The 13,488-nt window shown below is 42.5% G+C and overlaps 1 protein-coding gene across 4 annotated transcripts in view; it reads right to left on the bottom strand.

Annotated features, from left to right (window-relative positions):
- The window catches only part of atp8a1 (ATPase phospholipid transporting 8A1), a 508,819-nt gene that overhangs the window by 79,678 nt on the left and 415,653 nt on the right, over positions 1-13,488 (bottom strand). For all 4 annotated transcript variants that reach the window (XM_072496670.1, XM_072496671.1, XM_072496674.1 and 1 more), the window contains one exon: positions 1,841-1,919. In XM_072496670.1, the coding sequence (XP_072352771.1) occupies positions 1,841-1,919 (79 nt within the window). The remainder of the gene's footprint in view (positions 1-1,840; positions 1,920-13,488) is intronic.

Genomic DNA, 13,488 nt, shown 5'->3' on the forward strand with positions numbered 1-13,488 from the left:
TTTCTTTTACTTTCCCAATTTCGATTTCCAATTCAAACGTTTTGTGGGTTCTCTCGGAGTGACACAGTCACTTCTGGGTCGAGTCGTCAGATGTCGGCAATAACTGTTGCCTTATTTTACCTACTGTAAATATAGCAATCAGTGAGGTTGCCCTCCTTTCTTTAGGTATCTATACTATATTGCTCAGAGTCGCCAGGTATCAAATGATACCACCACAAGGTTCAACCGGATATCAATCAAAGAGCCAAACACCAGTTAGTTAGTTCAAGATCAAGGGTACTTTATTTACACACACAATTAATCATGCAACATAGACACTACTAGTTAAACTACACCTATCAACTATGACAACCTGTACTTAACTTCAGCCACCCGGCTTAGGTCAGAGGAACAGTGGCTGTTGTTCAATTCTGGGTCCATTGGGTCTGTAGAGGTAACTGCTGCTCAGCTGGGCTCATCGTCTGATAGCGGGCGTTGAACTCGAACTTGTTTCTGGTGGTGCTGCACTTGGAAGTAGACATTGCCGGAGTGCAGGTCCAAGAGAGGCCGAACACATGGTGGTCTCTCTTTTTATCCTTGGGGGTTTTCGTGCTCTTTTGGGCGGTCCTTCAGTTTGGACCCCACTAATTGGTTAATTCTTGATCACTGTGTTCGATTCGAACCAATAAAGGGGCGGGTGCCTTGATGGCTGGGCGTGTCCTAAGTGGTCATTGACCCTGTTGTTTACGCTTACCGAGTACAGGGAGTGGTGCCGAAATGTCTGGGATTGTATCGGTTGCTCAAGTATCAATCCTTTGTCTGGCGGAAATGGGCCATCAAAATGCTAATCGGTTGGGGGTTTCGATACCGTCTGGATTCCTCACTCACAAATATGCATTCAGGCTCTGAGCCTGTCTGAACTCGCATTGTCCATTTTTCCCGTTATGCTTTGTGACCTTCCCTGTTCCTTATTGTAAGTGGCCATCCCAGATGGCTACAGAGGGCACTACTGAAATTGGTACATTAGTATCTGGACGGATACCATTAGTGACAGAACTCATCTTAGGCGACTGTAAACCTTTTGCTACACGTCATAACTCCAAACATACATGGCATGTCTAACACTTTATATCCTACTGGTGAACATATTTCAATCTGTGTGACCATCTATGAATAAACCCTGCACTAATTTCGACTTTGAAGGAGGAAATTCGAAACACTCACAATTTAGATCACTTTCCACTGTTTAATGAAGCATAATTGCCAACACTGGACAGAGATTCATTTGGGTGAAGTTTGTATGCATGACAAATAGATTGCTTTAAAAATAAACTCCCCCATCTCCAACATTTATTTTCATGCTTAAGCATTTCAAAAAGTACTTTTTTTGTTTCACTATTATGCAAGTATGTGTGGGGGCAGCACGGCGGTGCAGTGGATAGCACTGCTAGCTCCCGGCGCCGAGGTCCCAGGTTCGATCCCGGCTCTGGGTCACTGTCCGTGTGGAGTTTGCACAGTCTCCCTCTGTGTGTGGGTTTCCCCCCCCACAACCCAAAGATGTGCAGGGTAGGTCCTTAATTGGACACTAAATTGCCCCTTAATTGGAAAAAAAAATGAATTGGACACTCTAAATTTATTTTTAAAAATGTAAGTATGTGTGTGTTTTGTTCCAATAAATGCTGGTGAAACTTTAGGCTCAAGACAGTTAAAACTTAAGTTGAACCAATGGGTAAATGTTTAAATTTATATCGCCAGTTTAAGACAAAATGATAAGCACAGCAAACTGTGGATTGTATGCAGGAGGAAATAAGGTAACCTGAAAAGATCTCGCTAAACATTTCTGTTTATCTATGTTGCTCACCATGCTCGAGGGCTTTCAGTGGGAACCAAAACAGAATAACCGAGTGGAACAGGCCGTTCAAACAATGAACCCAGAAAACCTATGGGAAAAGAAAAATCCATGAGAACCATTTACGGCAAACCAGCACTGTGAACTCTAACCCTTCTCTTTATCGTGGTTTCAAATTCACTAAGTGTGTTTTTGTCTCACCACCACTGTGAGGCGTTTTTACTGACAACCACTTTTAATCTTTTAAGTACTTGGGCCATTTTTTGCAGTGTGCCCACAGCAACATCTTTTGATATGATTGCTATATTTTCACTTGGTTTCTGGAACTCCTGCACAAGTTACTTGCTACCAAACTGGCACTCCAAGCCAGATATCGCAATTCCATTTTTTGCAATGACATTTTAAAATCAGCATCATGCTTATATAAGCTTAAGCATGAATCTTTATCTTCAATATAAAATTTAACCACGCCGCATGCAAAATAATTCCCACCACCTATTACATAGATGTAATTTAAATGTAATCAAAACAACTGGCTTCAGTCATAAACTAATTTTTAAATTAGTTGCAAATTTTTTAAATAGCTGCACTAAGAACATTTGGTGCTAAAGGGATAAGAGTTAAACGTATTTAACCACCCCTATAATGATGTGTTATAAATTCATGAGCGATTTGTTTCTCTACATTTAATCCATTTAGTCAAATGACTGGAGATTATCTGCTGCTTGATAAACTCCCTGATGTATTAATTTGTTGAGTTAAAGGCAATGGGATTCAGGGAAATTGTCATTAGCTGTGTTGGACATGTTGAAGAGATGCTTAAGTGGCCTAAAACGTACCCCCACCCCCCCAGTTTCTTTGCTCATTTGTTACTTTCTGGTACAGGAGTACAACCAAAGAATTAAAAGTGAGACACTCATTTTTGACTAGTTATTTGCATAAATAAAATGGAAAATGAAGAGTAATATTAACCCACTGCAAGAAAATACAAGCTTAGTAATGATACAACACAAAAATATCCCCAATATTTGTTTGATAATTTATCAGTTAGCCTGCATGATGTTCCTCCTCCCCTGCCCTCCAGATGCTGTTCAGTACTTAGTAAAAGAAAGTACTTTGAATTTGACCTACGTGACTAAAAACTTACAGTTTTTCTCATACTGTTAAAAAGCTGCTACCAAGTTATAATCTAGCTAGGTCAGCATGCTCAAATTATTTAGCCAACAGCCATGTTGCAAATTGTCCTGGGAGACTGAAGCTCTGCTCATTGATATCCAAATGCGAATTAAAGATTAAGATTAAAAAGTTAAGAGTTCAAAGAATCATCTTGGAACTTTTAAGACTTGTTTACTTATTGATCTGCAGTGATGTAGCTGGCATGGAATTCAAGAAGTGTAAGATTACTTCCTGTAAGGTGGATCGATCTCTTGCCTCATTATGTTTTAGATGGAATGCAGTTTTGCACATTGCACAGGTTTGCATTGTACATGCAAGATAACTGGTAGACAGAATATACAGCAAAATCCCTGAACTCGCTGTGCATAGGAGTCTTCCAGACCAAGTGTGAAGTTCAAAGTATTAAAAAATATTCTTGAAAAGGAAATTCTATGCAACGAACATAAAATAAAGCATTAAATTTCTCAAAGTAATAAACAGCTGAAATAGTATCTATGGAAGACCAGAATCACAGCAAAAAAAAAAAAAAATTGTCAAAACTTTGTTAATAAATGCTAAGGTAGGTCTGACAATGCAAACTTCATAAAAACAAAGCTACCCAACGCTAATGTGCTACAATGTTGATGTGAAACTCTGGGCAGGATTCTCTGCAGCCCCACGCAGAAATCACGTTTGGCACCAGGGCGGAGAATCGATGTTTATCCGGGAATTGTGCCCAGAGGATTACTCGCGCACGGATTACCGCAGCACGGCTGGGGAGCCATTGCCAGAGGCCACCCCAGTGATTCTCCGGGCAAAACTGGCTGAGTTCCCAACGCGTGGTTCTAACCATGTATCGCCGGTCGGAAACCTCGGGTGGCGGCTGCAGACTCAGTCCGTGGCCGCCCTGGTGGGGAGCAGGGGGATCGAGCACCAGGGGGGCCTCATGGGTGTCCGGGACAGCAATCGGGCGGCTCGGAGCTGCGGGCGTGCGCCATCTCCGGGGGGACCTACACTGTTGATGTTGGTCCGTGGTCCGAGTCCGCCATGGTGCACGGCGCGGCCGCTGCAGGCCGTCACCATGCGCATGCGTGGACTCCCGACCGGAAGTGCGGGGGCCCGTATCCACAGCCAGAGCTGCGAGAAGCACTCCGGGGCCCTGCCAGCCCCCTGCAGGTAGGAGAATCGCTCGTCTTTTTGTAAGGAAAGTCAAGAGTGAAACGCCAGCGTTTTTACGCCGTAGTGGGGACATAGAGCCCCATTTTTGGAGATTCCGGAGTAAAACTGGCTCAACTATTAGAACTTATACAATATCACATTGGAGAAACATTTATACAAATGTATGGCATTCTCCTACTCTCCACATCCTTCAGTAATTATCTTGTAAAGTAACCATTTAATTTTCTAGCAATTTATATATTGCTTAAAAAATAGTTTGTGGCAAAATATTCAACATTCTAATCACCCTCTTGTGTAAATAATTTTTTTCAAACTTCCTCTATTTCTTTTTGTCGTCATGATAATTTGTGCCGTCTTGCTGGAAACAATCCACCACTATTTATCCCATTATAACCCTTAACAATCTTGAGACCTTTATCAGACCCGCTCTCAACTTCTCAGCTGTAGATACAAAACAAAGAATTTTGCTTGCACTGTCACCCTTAATGGCCTGTGCAAAGAAAGGAAAGCCTTGTACTTATGATGTCATCGGGACCTCCCAATGTGTTTAAGAACCAAAGGATTGCTTATGAAGCGCAGTCACAGTTCCTATGTACGTACAGGCAGTAGACAACGCACACAGATCTCAAGTGGCAAATAAATGAATGACCAGATAATCTGTTTTCGATGGCATTAGTTAAAGTGGGAAAGTTGTCGAGGACACTGGGAGAAATCTACTCTTCTCCAAATAAGTGTCAAAGAATCTTTTCAGCCACTTCAGCTGGTAGAAAAGGAAATGTTTAAAGTCTTACTTAAAGATGGCACTTCCATCAATGCAGCAATTCCTCAGTATTGCATTGAAATGTCAGTCTGGACAGTTTGCTCAGATTCTGGACAGATTTGTGCATTTCAAAATCATTATGACATTGGGAAGGAAGTCGCAGTAGACAACAAGAAAGGGGCACCCATGATGGGTTGATGACTGATCTCGTTGAACAGATCAATATCCAATATATATTATCAAATTCCACTTCTGAGTTATATAGGAATGGAATATGATTGGCACTGATCTTGTGCCGTGTTAGCTTGTAAACGGAGGGTTGGAGGAAAGCACGGTGGCACAGTGGTTAGCATTGCTGTCTCACGGCGTCGAGGTCCCAGGTTCGATCTCGGCTCTGGGTCACTGTCCGTGTGGAGTTTGCACATTCTCCCAGTGTTTGCATGGGTTTCGCCCCCACAACCCAAAGATGTGCAGGGTAGGTGGATTGGCCACGCTAAAATGCTCCTTAATTAGAAAAAATGAATTGGGTACTCTAAATTTATAAATAAATAAACGGAGGGTTGTTAGAACAGCAAAATTGTTTTGTAGACACATTTGAGTTAAAAGTAGTCTTTGCAGCCTGTGGGAATCCAATACGCAGGACCTTTGATACTTCATTGTCATCTCTGACATGCCCAATTCTGGACACCATGGGCAGGATTCTCCATTCCAGAGACTAAGTGCTGCCCGCAAGCAGAAAATCAGGACTGTGCCCCTCTGGCGCTATGACTATTGCCAAGGTGGAATTCACAGACCTTTGCTATTCAAAATAATGCATAGCAGCAAAAACGCCGGTTTCCCTGCAATTATTGGTTTCGGGCAGCCTATTCGAATGGGTGCCCTAATCTCAACATCCAGAGACAGGCCCATCCTCTCCCTCACAATGCAAATGTTGACCCCCCCCCCCCCCTCCACCCCACTGGCCAGGGGAGCACCCCCCAATCCCTTATCAAGAAGTGGAATAATGGGTTACCCCCCCCCCCCCCCCACAATCATGCATGCAGGAGGGTGATCCAATGCACCCCTTTTCGGCCACCCACCATTCTTGTTGTGATTGATAGCTGTTGGCCACTTCAACAACACTCAGTGCATTCTGCAGTGTAAGAGAAAGCACTTAGCTGCTTTCAAGTGGCTAGTATCTATCAATCAGAACAGAAATGTTTATAAATATTGTGGTTAGGCTCAATTGGGGGTACTTCAAATGCATTCAAGCGTGAAGGGAGAGATAAACAATCAAACCTTCTGGCAGCTGTGTTTAAATCATCAAGCTGTCAATCAAAGGCTAGTTAAAGGTACTGTACTGTGAAACTGAATGAATACTAGGCATTTCAAAGGATCACAGAGGATTTCAAGGCCTTTCAAGTGTTGGGGACTTTCTTGGAAGGCTCTGACACTTCAAAAAGTGTTCAAAAGCATAGGACTGAGGGAGCAGATGTGAGGAAAGTCTTCTTGGCGTCAATTTTAAATGAACTGTCTGACCTCCTCATGCCTGTCAGACAGAGTAGTTCAATGTGCGAAGGTCAATTCAAGAGTTTAAACAGGTCAGACAAGGATGATGATTTTGAACAAGAGGGCTGCCTGAGCTCACCATGCTACGAGTGATCTTCAAGTTGTCCAGGACTGGAAGGGGCAGTCCAGACACAGGCCCCCCCATCCTAGGAGGGGGCCCGGGATCAATCCCTTTTCCACAGTCCAAGCCCACCTACCCCCCCAGACAGAGGGGCACATGAGCAATAGGCTAACCCCCTTGAAGTACCTCCGGGTCCATTGTGCAAGAAAAATGCTTGTCAGTACTTGCACCAAAAGCCTGTCTGGTGGAGTTCCCGCTGTGCAGGTCAGAGCATAACAGGTGGGGAGGTGGGGTGGGGGGGGGAGGGGGTGGAGGCATTGGAGATTCAGGCTTCCAATCCATTAATCATATTCTAATGAATGCATGTCAGCTGTTTGCATGGTTTCACCGGTGCAGGGTGGGAAGCCTACTATGGATGGCGGGATGGGAGTAAAGACTGGGGATGGGTCTGCCGCCCAGCGCCAATCCCGGTTTTGGGCCAATGCGGGATTCTCCTCCCGATCAGAATCCCCAATCCTAGTGGCGGGGAACGGCGAATTCGGTCTACATTTTAGGGGATGGGAAGGCTTTATAAATGGTGTAGAAAACATTCAGAATGGTTCAAGGTATGGGAAACTTCAGTTACGAAGATAGATTGAAGAAACTGGTACTATCCTCCTTAAAATAGATGCGGTTTAGAGAAGATTTGTTCAAAATCCCGTTTGTCTAGACAGAATAAATAGAGAGATACTGTTCCCTATGGCAGAGGGGTCGAAAACCAGAGGATACCTGTTTAAGGTGATGGGCAAAAAAACTAGGAGGACATTTTTTTATGCAGAGTAGTTAGAATCTGGATTGCACGGCCTGAGAGGGTAGTGGAGGCAGACTCAATTGCAGATATCAAAAGGGAATTGAATAAACACATGATAAAAGATTTGCATTGTTACAGGGAAAGGGTGGGAGAATGGGACTATGTGAGCCACCTTTACATAAAGGCAGCGGAAACCAAAGGGGCTGAACGGTTTCCTTCTATGATGCTATGATATTGCAGCACATCTATTGTCACCAGTGTTGTCTGTCAAATCCTGAAAATATGAGGCACTGTGGTAGCATCTCTCAAAAACACTGATTGTTCTAAAGGAAGTTTAGCCCTGCACAAATGACAATAGCTGCCACTTTTGAAACCAAAATGTTCAGTGTTTCCTAGAAAAGGAGATTCTGCTGAGCGATTCTGCAGAAATTAATCATTAAAGGCCTTAACAAGTAAATTTCATTTTATTTCCCCAACTTTCTCTTCATGTTTGATAATTCATTTTTGGAGCGACAAAATTCTCAGAACATCATTAAATATTTAGTCTGTTAACGATATTAAACTACTTTCATTTCCAGGCAGTCATAGCAAAAAAGTAAACAATATAACATTAAATTCCTCATCGACTTCAGAAAAAGAACTTGCATTTATATAGTACCTTCAAGACGTATATAATTATTTTCCATCCCAAAGCAATTCACAATCAATTACTTACTTTTGAAGTTTAGTCACTATTGTCACACACAACTGTGGGAGCTCATGTGTACAGTTACCGTCCCATAAAGAGCAAGTGAATAATCAGATGATTTATTTTTGATGTTATCCAGAACATCAGGAGAATGCTCTGATCTTTTACAACTACCTGAGCAATGTAGTACTTTACTCGTGAGACAGTACTTCCAACAATGAAGTACTATCCCCCCTACGCTACAATGGGCACTTTAAATTATGTGGTCAAGTCTATAATGGGACTTGACGCTATATTCTTCGAAAATTGCGAGTGAGTGTTTTATCAACAAACTCAAGATGCCACTTAAATATTCATGTAGACAAATGTCAAGTGATAATCAAGCAGCCATCAGGTAACCTCATTAATTTGATGCAATCACATTCACAGGGGTGATTCCCTTGTACAGGTGGGGAGCGGTCCTTTAAGGAATTATTCTTTGGAAATTATGGCCCTGCTGTGGGTGCTAGATTAGGGAATGAATCCTTGAATGTCAATACCACACAGCGAATACTTTATTATTGAATTACAACTAGTTGAGATTCAAAAAACTTCCATGCTCCACTACTTCATATCACAGTATGTTTTGTTCAACAACCTGTGATTTAATTATGAGATTTTGATTGACAAAACCACAGGTTGACATTAGTTGACATAATTCACGTTTTCAACTTCCTGGCAAATACATTCTTCACACTTCACAAGTGCTGTTTTCACACTCAATTTTCTGCTTGGTTTTCAGAGCAAATCAATGCAACACCTAATATAATTTTCAATGAAGTGCAGTTGCTCTTAATTTTTACAATATTTCTTTGACTCAATGGATCTTTTTGGTAACCATCCTCGGCAAATGTTCCTATTTCTCAATCCTGATTCAATAGTTTAGCTGCATTGGGAGCTTCAGACTGCATATATAGTAGGAAAACAGTTTACATTTATTACAGTCTTGCTAACAGTTATCCTCAAGCACCAGAAACACATACATAATTTTGATTTAATAATTGTAACGGAATGCAAACAGTTTCAATGTTTTGCTATTGCTATCAGTGGTTTTGATTATTCCTGGGGATTCACTGTGGTTAAACCTTCATGCAGACATATCAGTGTTGGCCACTCTAACAGGAGCTTAAAATCAAGCTATATACACAAAAGCTTCACATAGGGAAGTAGCGAGCTTCAGAAAATAAATCTAGTATTGCGATGCATAATTTATAAATGCCACAGACATGAGTTATGGTGACTTGAACAAGCAAGTGGTTTAGTTCGCTAAATTCAATTTTATTTAGCTCAGTATTTCATTCATAAGAGTTTGTTAAATTTTTTCATTATTCCTTAAAATAGCAAGAGTTGGGAAAGATTAAAAGTGGAAAGAGATGGGAGAAGAAAGAACCAGAGAAGAGAATAAATGCACAAATTTTCAACAGTGGTGAATGATCCATGCAAACCACCAACTGCGTCAAATTGTAAACGTTCAGAAATTGAAGTACAAACATAGTCTGCAGCAACACCCAATACAATAAAGTGAAAAGAAAAAGTGAATTTAAGTAATGCATCAAAAATATTAGAAGTTGCATACATTTTTTTTCATGAAAATTAATAGTGATGTTAAGAAACAAATAGGGCCCAAGTACAAGTTCCCAAGTATATTTTGAAGATGGCACTCAATCATTATTAGTCTTTTCATGAATAGCATCTCCACAGAACATTGAACCAAACAATAAGTGTTCTGCTGATACCAGGAGTCAATTATTGCAAAACAGGTTATAAAATGAGACTTCATTGAGGGAAGGCCATTTCTTTTCAGAAGGAGCTTCCAAAGAGTTTGACTGCAGTTCGAGTTAATTTACCTTCATTCTTACATCAAGGTGTATTAATAAATTGAAGGTAGCAAAAGTCCAAACAATTACAACGATAAAGTTGCTGATTGAAAGACAAGGAAATAACAAGGAATAGGTTTTCAACTTGCTTCAACTGCAGATAGGCTGCCCATCATTTTAATTTCAGGCGATTTCAGGCAGTTTCTATAAAGGGCAGACCACCCACAACCCAACTCTAAGCCCAGATGACAAGGCAAAAAATCTTCCCCAGTGTATTGGTGAGTCATAAACAAAACTGCTGTCAGTTTGCCTCACACTGCATTATGCCTTCCCTCAAGTTCTGTATTGCAATATTTAAAAAAACACAGACGTGGTGAAAGGTTCACTGAATCTGAAAATCCTGAAAGGTATTTTCTGATTAAATGTTATATTGCTGTTAAATATTTTTAAATAAGCTTCTCTAATTTACCCTAAATTTTTTCACTTGCCTATCTATCAGAGCCCTAGGCTGTGACACAAAAAACATAAACACAGACTCTTTCCATATGAAGATGAATATAATGACTTAAACACCCAAAAGCCAAGAATCTGAATAAACTGCCCGAAAGTACAAAGGCAGTACAGTTTCTGAGAAGTACTATGAACAAGAACTCAGGGCTCCCAGATACCTCACGGACTCCAATGAGCACAGTGATACCTTATTTAATGTTTACTCTACTCGGTGGCTAGCCTCCCACTATCACCTGCCTGACGGTCCTCTTGACAGATGCAAAAATGTCAACACTGACTGGGCAGAGCTTTTGCTTTCAGTATAACTTAACTAAATAATAATGAACATAAAAAAATAAATATTTGATTTGGTCCAACAGGTCCATACCAGCGTTTATGTGACTTGTGAGACTCCTCCCATCTACCTCTATTAGTAGAACCCTCTAGTCTATACTCCAACTTATGCTTATCTATCTCTTAAATCAATCTCTACTAATTCCTAACGTAGGGAGTGATTGAAGCAAGTTCCACATTCTCACCACTCTATAGGTAAAATACTTTCTTCTTGTGATACTGCGAGGCGATTGACAAGACAGTGTTGAAACACAAAAGAGGATTATTGAACTCAGGCGAACTATATACACCGGACAGCACAACTAATACACATGTCGACTCCCAGGGTAACTCTGACCAAGCCCAATGACCAGAACCATGCCTAAAGTCCTGATAGGCTTACATTCGTGTTTTGTGTCCCCATAGGCTCTAGACCTGTCACATGGCCTGCGGAGTAACACCCTTAAAGGGGCCACGCTACCATACCGCCGCCCCCCCCCCCCCAGTTCCATGTAATACAAAAACAGAAAAATTCTTATTTAGTTATACACATACAAAAGGGTTACAGTAAAGGAGTTCAAAGCAAAGTTCATAAGGCAAGAGTGAACTCCTTCTTTCCCTTTCAATGGGTAATTGGAAAAAAAAAAAAAACAGGCTGCCCTCTCCTGACTATGCCAAAGGTTTTTATGGCATGCATAGCATATTACTCGATTAATTGGATTGATAACCAGCCTAATTGACCCTCGATTATTTATTTAAATATGACAGGCGGGCTGCCAATTCTGAGGGCTAATATGAGACTGAGCTCAAAGTTGGAGCGGAAGGTGCTGGGAGTGTGCACCGCCCTATTTTATGTGCACCGCCGCCACCCCCCCCCCCCCCGCAATGCATCCCCCATCCCCTATGGGAAACACGCTCGCTTTGAGCATGTAAAATTCAGATTAAGATCTTGAGCACATAAGTGAATATATGAGCACTAATAGTCCATGTAGGATTGCTGCAATGTCAGAGGTATCATCTTTCGGATTAGACCCTTCTGCCTTCTCAGGTGGAGATATTGGAATTGATCTCACAGCACTATTTTGAAGAGCAGCAGGGGAGTTATCCCTGAATCAAGATATGCAACCTCCTTATTTTTCCTATGAATATGTAATATTTCACACTTCTGAGTTGCAAAAAAATTTGGAGTCATAGAGGTCTATAACCCAGAAAAAGCCCTTCGGCACATTGCATCTGCGCCAGTCAAAAATAACCCTCTAACAATTCTAATCCCATTTACCAGCACTTGACTCAAAGCCTTGTATGCCTTGACTTCGCAAGTGCACATCTAAATACTTCTTAAATGTTATGAGGGTCTCTGCCTCCATCACCCTTTCAAGCAGTGCGTTCCAGACTCCCACCGCCCTCTGGGTGAAAAGGTTCCCCCTCACAATCCCTCTAAACCTCCCGAGCCTTTCTTAAATCTACGTCCTCTGGTCATTGATCTTCCACCAAGGGGAAAAGTTTCTTCCCGTTTCTAATCCCCAGGGTTTTATACATCTGAATCGTTTCCCCCTCCCTCAAGTGTCCTCTGTTCCAAGGAAAACAACGCCAGTCTGTCCAATCTCTCTTCACAACTAAAGCTCTCCAGCTCAGGCAACATCCTGGTAAATCTCCTCTGCACCCTTTCCAATGCCATCACATCCCTCCTATAATGCGGATTCCAGAACTGCACTCAATACTCTAGCTGTAGCCTAATCAATGTTTAATACAGTTCCAGCACAATCTCCCTGCTCTTAAACTCTATGCCTCAGCTAATAAAAGCAATTATATCATATGCCTTCTTCTTTTTTTTGATAAACAATTTTATTGAGGCATTTTGGCATAGTAAACAACAATACAAAACAGTGTGCAAAGAACAATCACCATAGTGCAAAAACCAGCTCTCCTCCTAAATAAATGGCAGGGGCGCGGTAACCAGGGCTGCCAAACTGATGCCCCTGCACGAAGCGGCCTCCATCTGCCCCCAAACTGACCCCGCACCCACCATCCACTTCCTTATCATAGCTATGTTGGCCGCCCAGTAGTAATTACTAAAGTTTGGCAGCGCCAGTCCCCCTTCCCCTCGGTTCCTCTCGAGCACCAATCTCTTCACCCGCGGGGACTTTCCTGCCCACACAAATCCCATAATCATTTTATTGACCTTCTTGAAAAAAGACCGCGGAATGAAAATGGGGAGACACTGGAATACGAACAGGAACCTCGGGAGGATCGTCATTTTAACCGTCTGCACTCTCCCAGTGGGAGCGCATCCCACCTCCGGAACTCGACCCTCATTTGCTCCACCAACCAAGATAAGTTCAACTTGTGCAGATGGCCCCAGTCCCGCGCCACCTGTATCCCCAAGTATCTGAAACTGTCCCCTACTAACCTAAACGGCAGCCCCCTCAGCCGACCCTCCTGGCCCCTCGCCTGGAATACAAACAACACACTTTTTGCCATGTTCAGTTTATATCTCGAGAACCGGCCGAATTCCCTCATGATTCCCATGATTTCATCCATCCCAGCCCCTGGATCCGTGATGTATAAGAGCAGGTCGTCGGCGTACAATGAAACGCTGTGTTCCCCCCCCCCCTCTTCCTTCCCCCCCCCCCCCCCCCCGTACCAGCCCCTTACAATCCCTAGAAGGTCTCAGGGCAATTGCCAGCAGCTCTATTGCTAGCGCAAACAGCAGTGGGGAGAGGGGACACCCCTGCCTCGTCCCTCAGTACAGTCTAAAATAGTCAGACGTCGTCCTATTCGTCCTAACACTAGCCTCCGGA

Source organism: Scyliorhinus torazame, chromosome 3 (genome assembly GCF_047496885.1).
Source record: "Scyliorhinus torazame isolate Kashiwa2021f chromosome 3, sScyTor2.1, whole genome shotgun sequence".
NCBI lineage: Eukaryota > Metazoa > Chordata > Chondrichthyes > Carcharhiniformes > Scyliorhinidae > Scyliorhinus > Scyliorhinus torazame.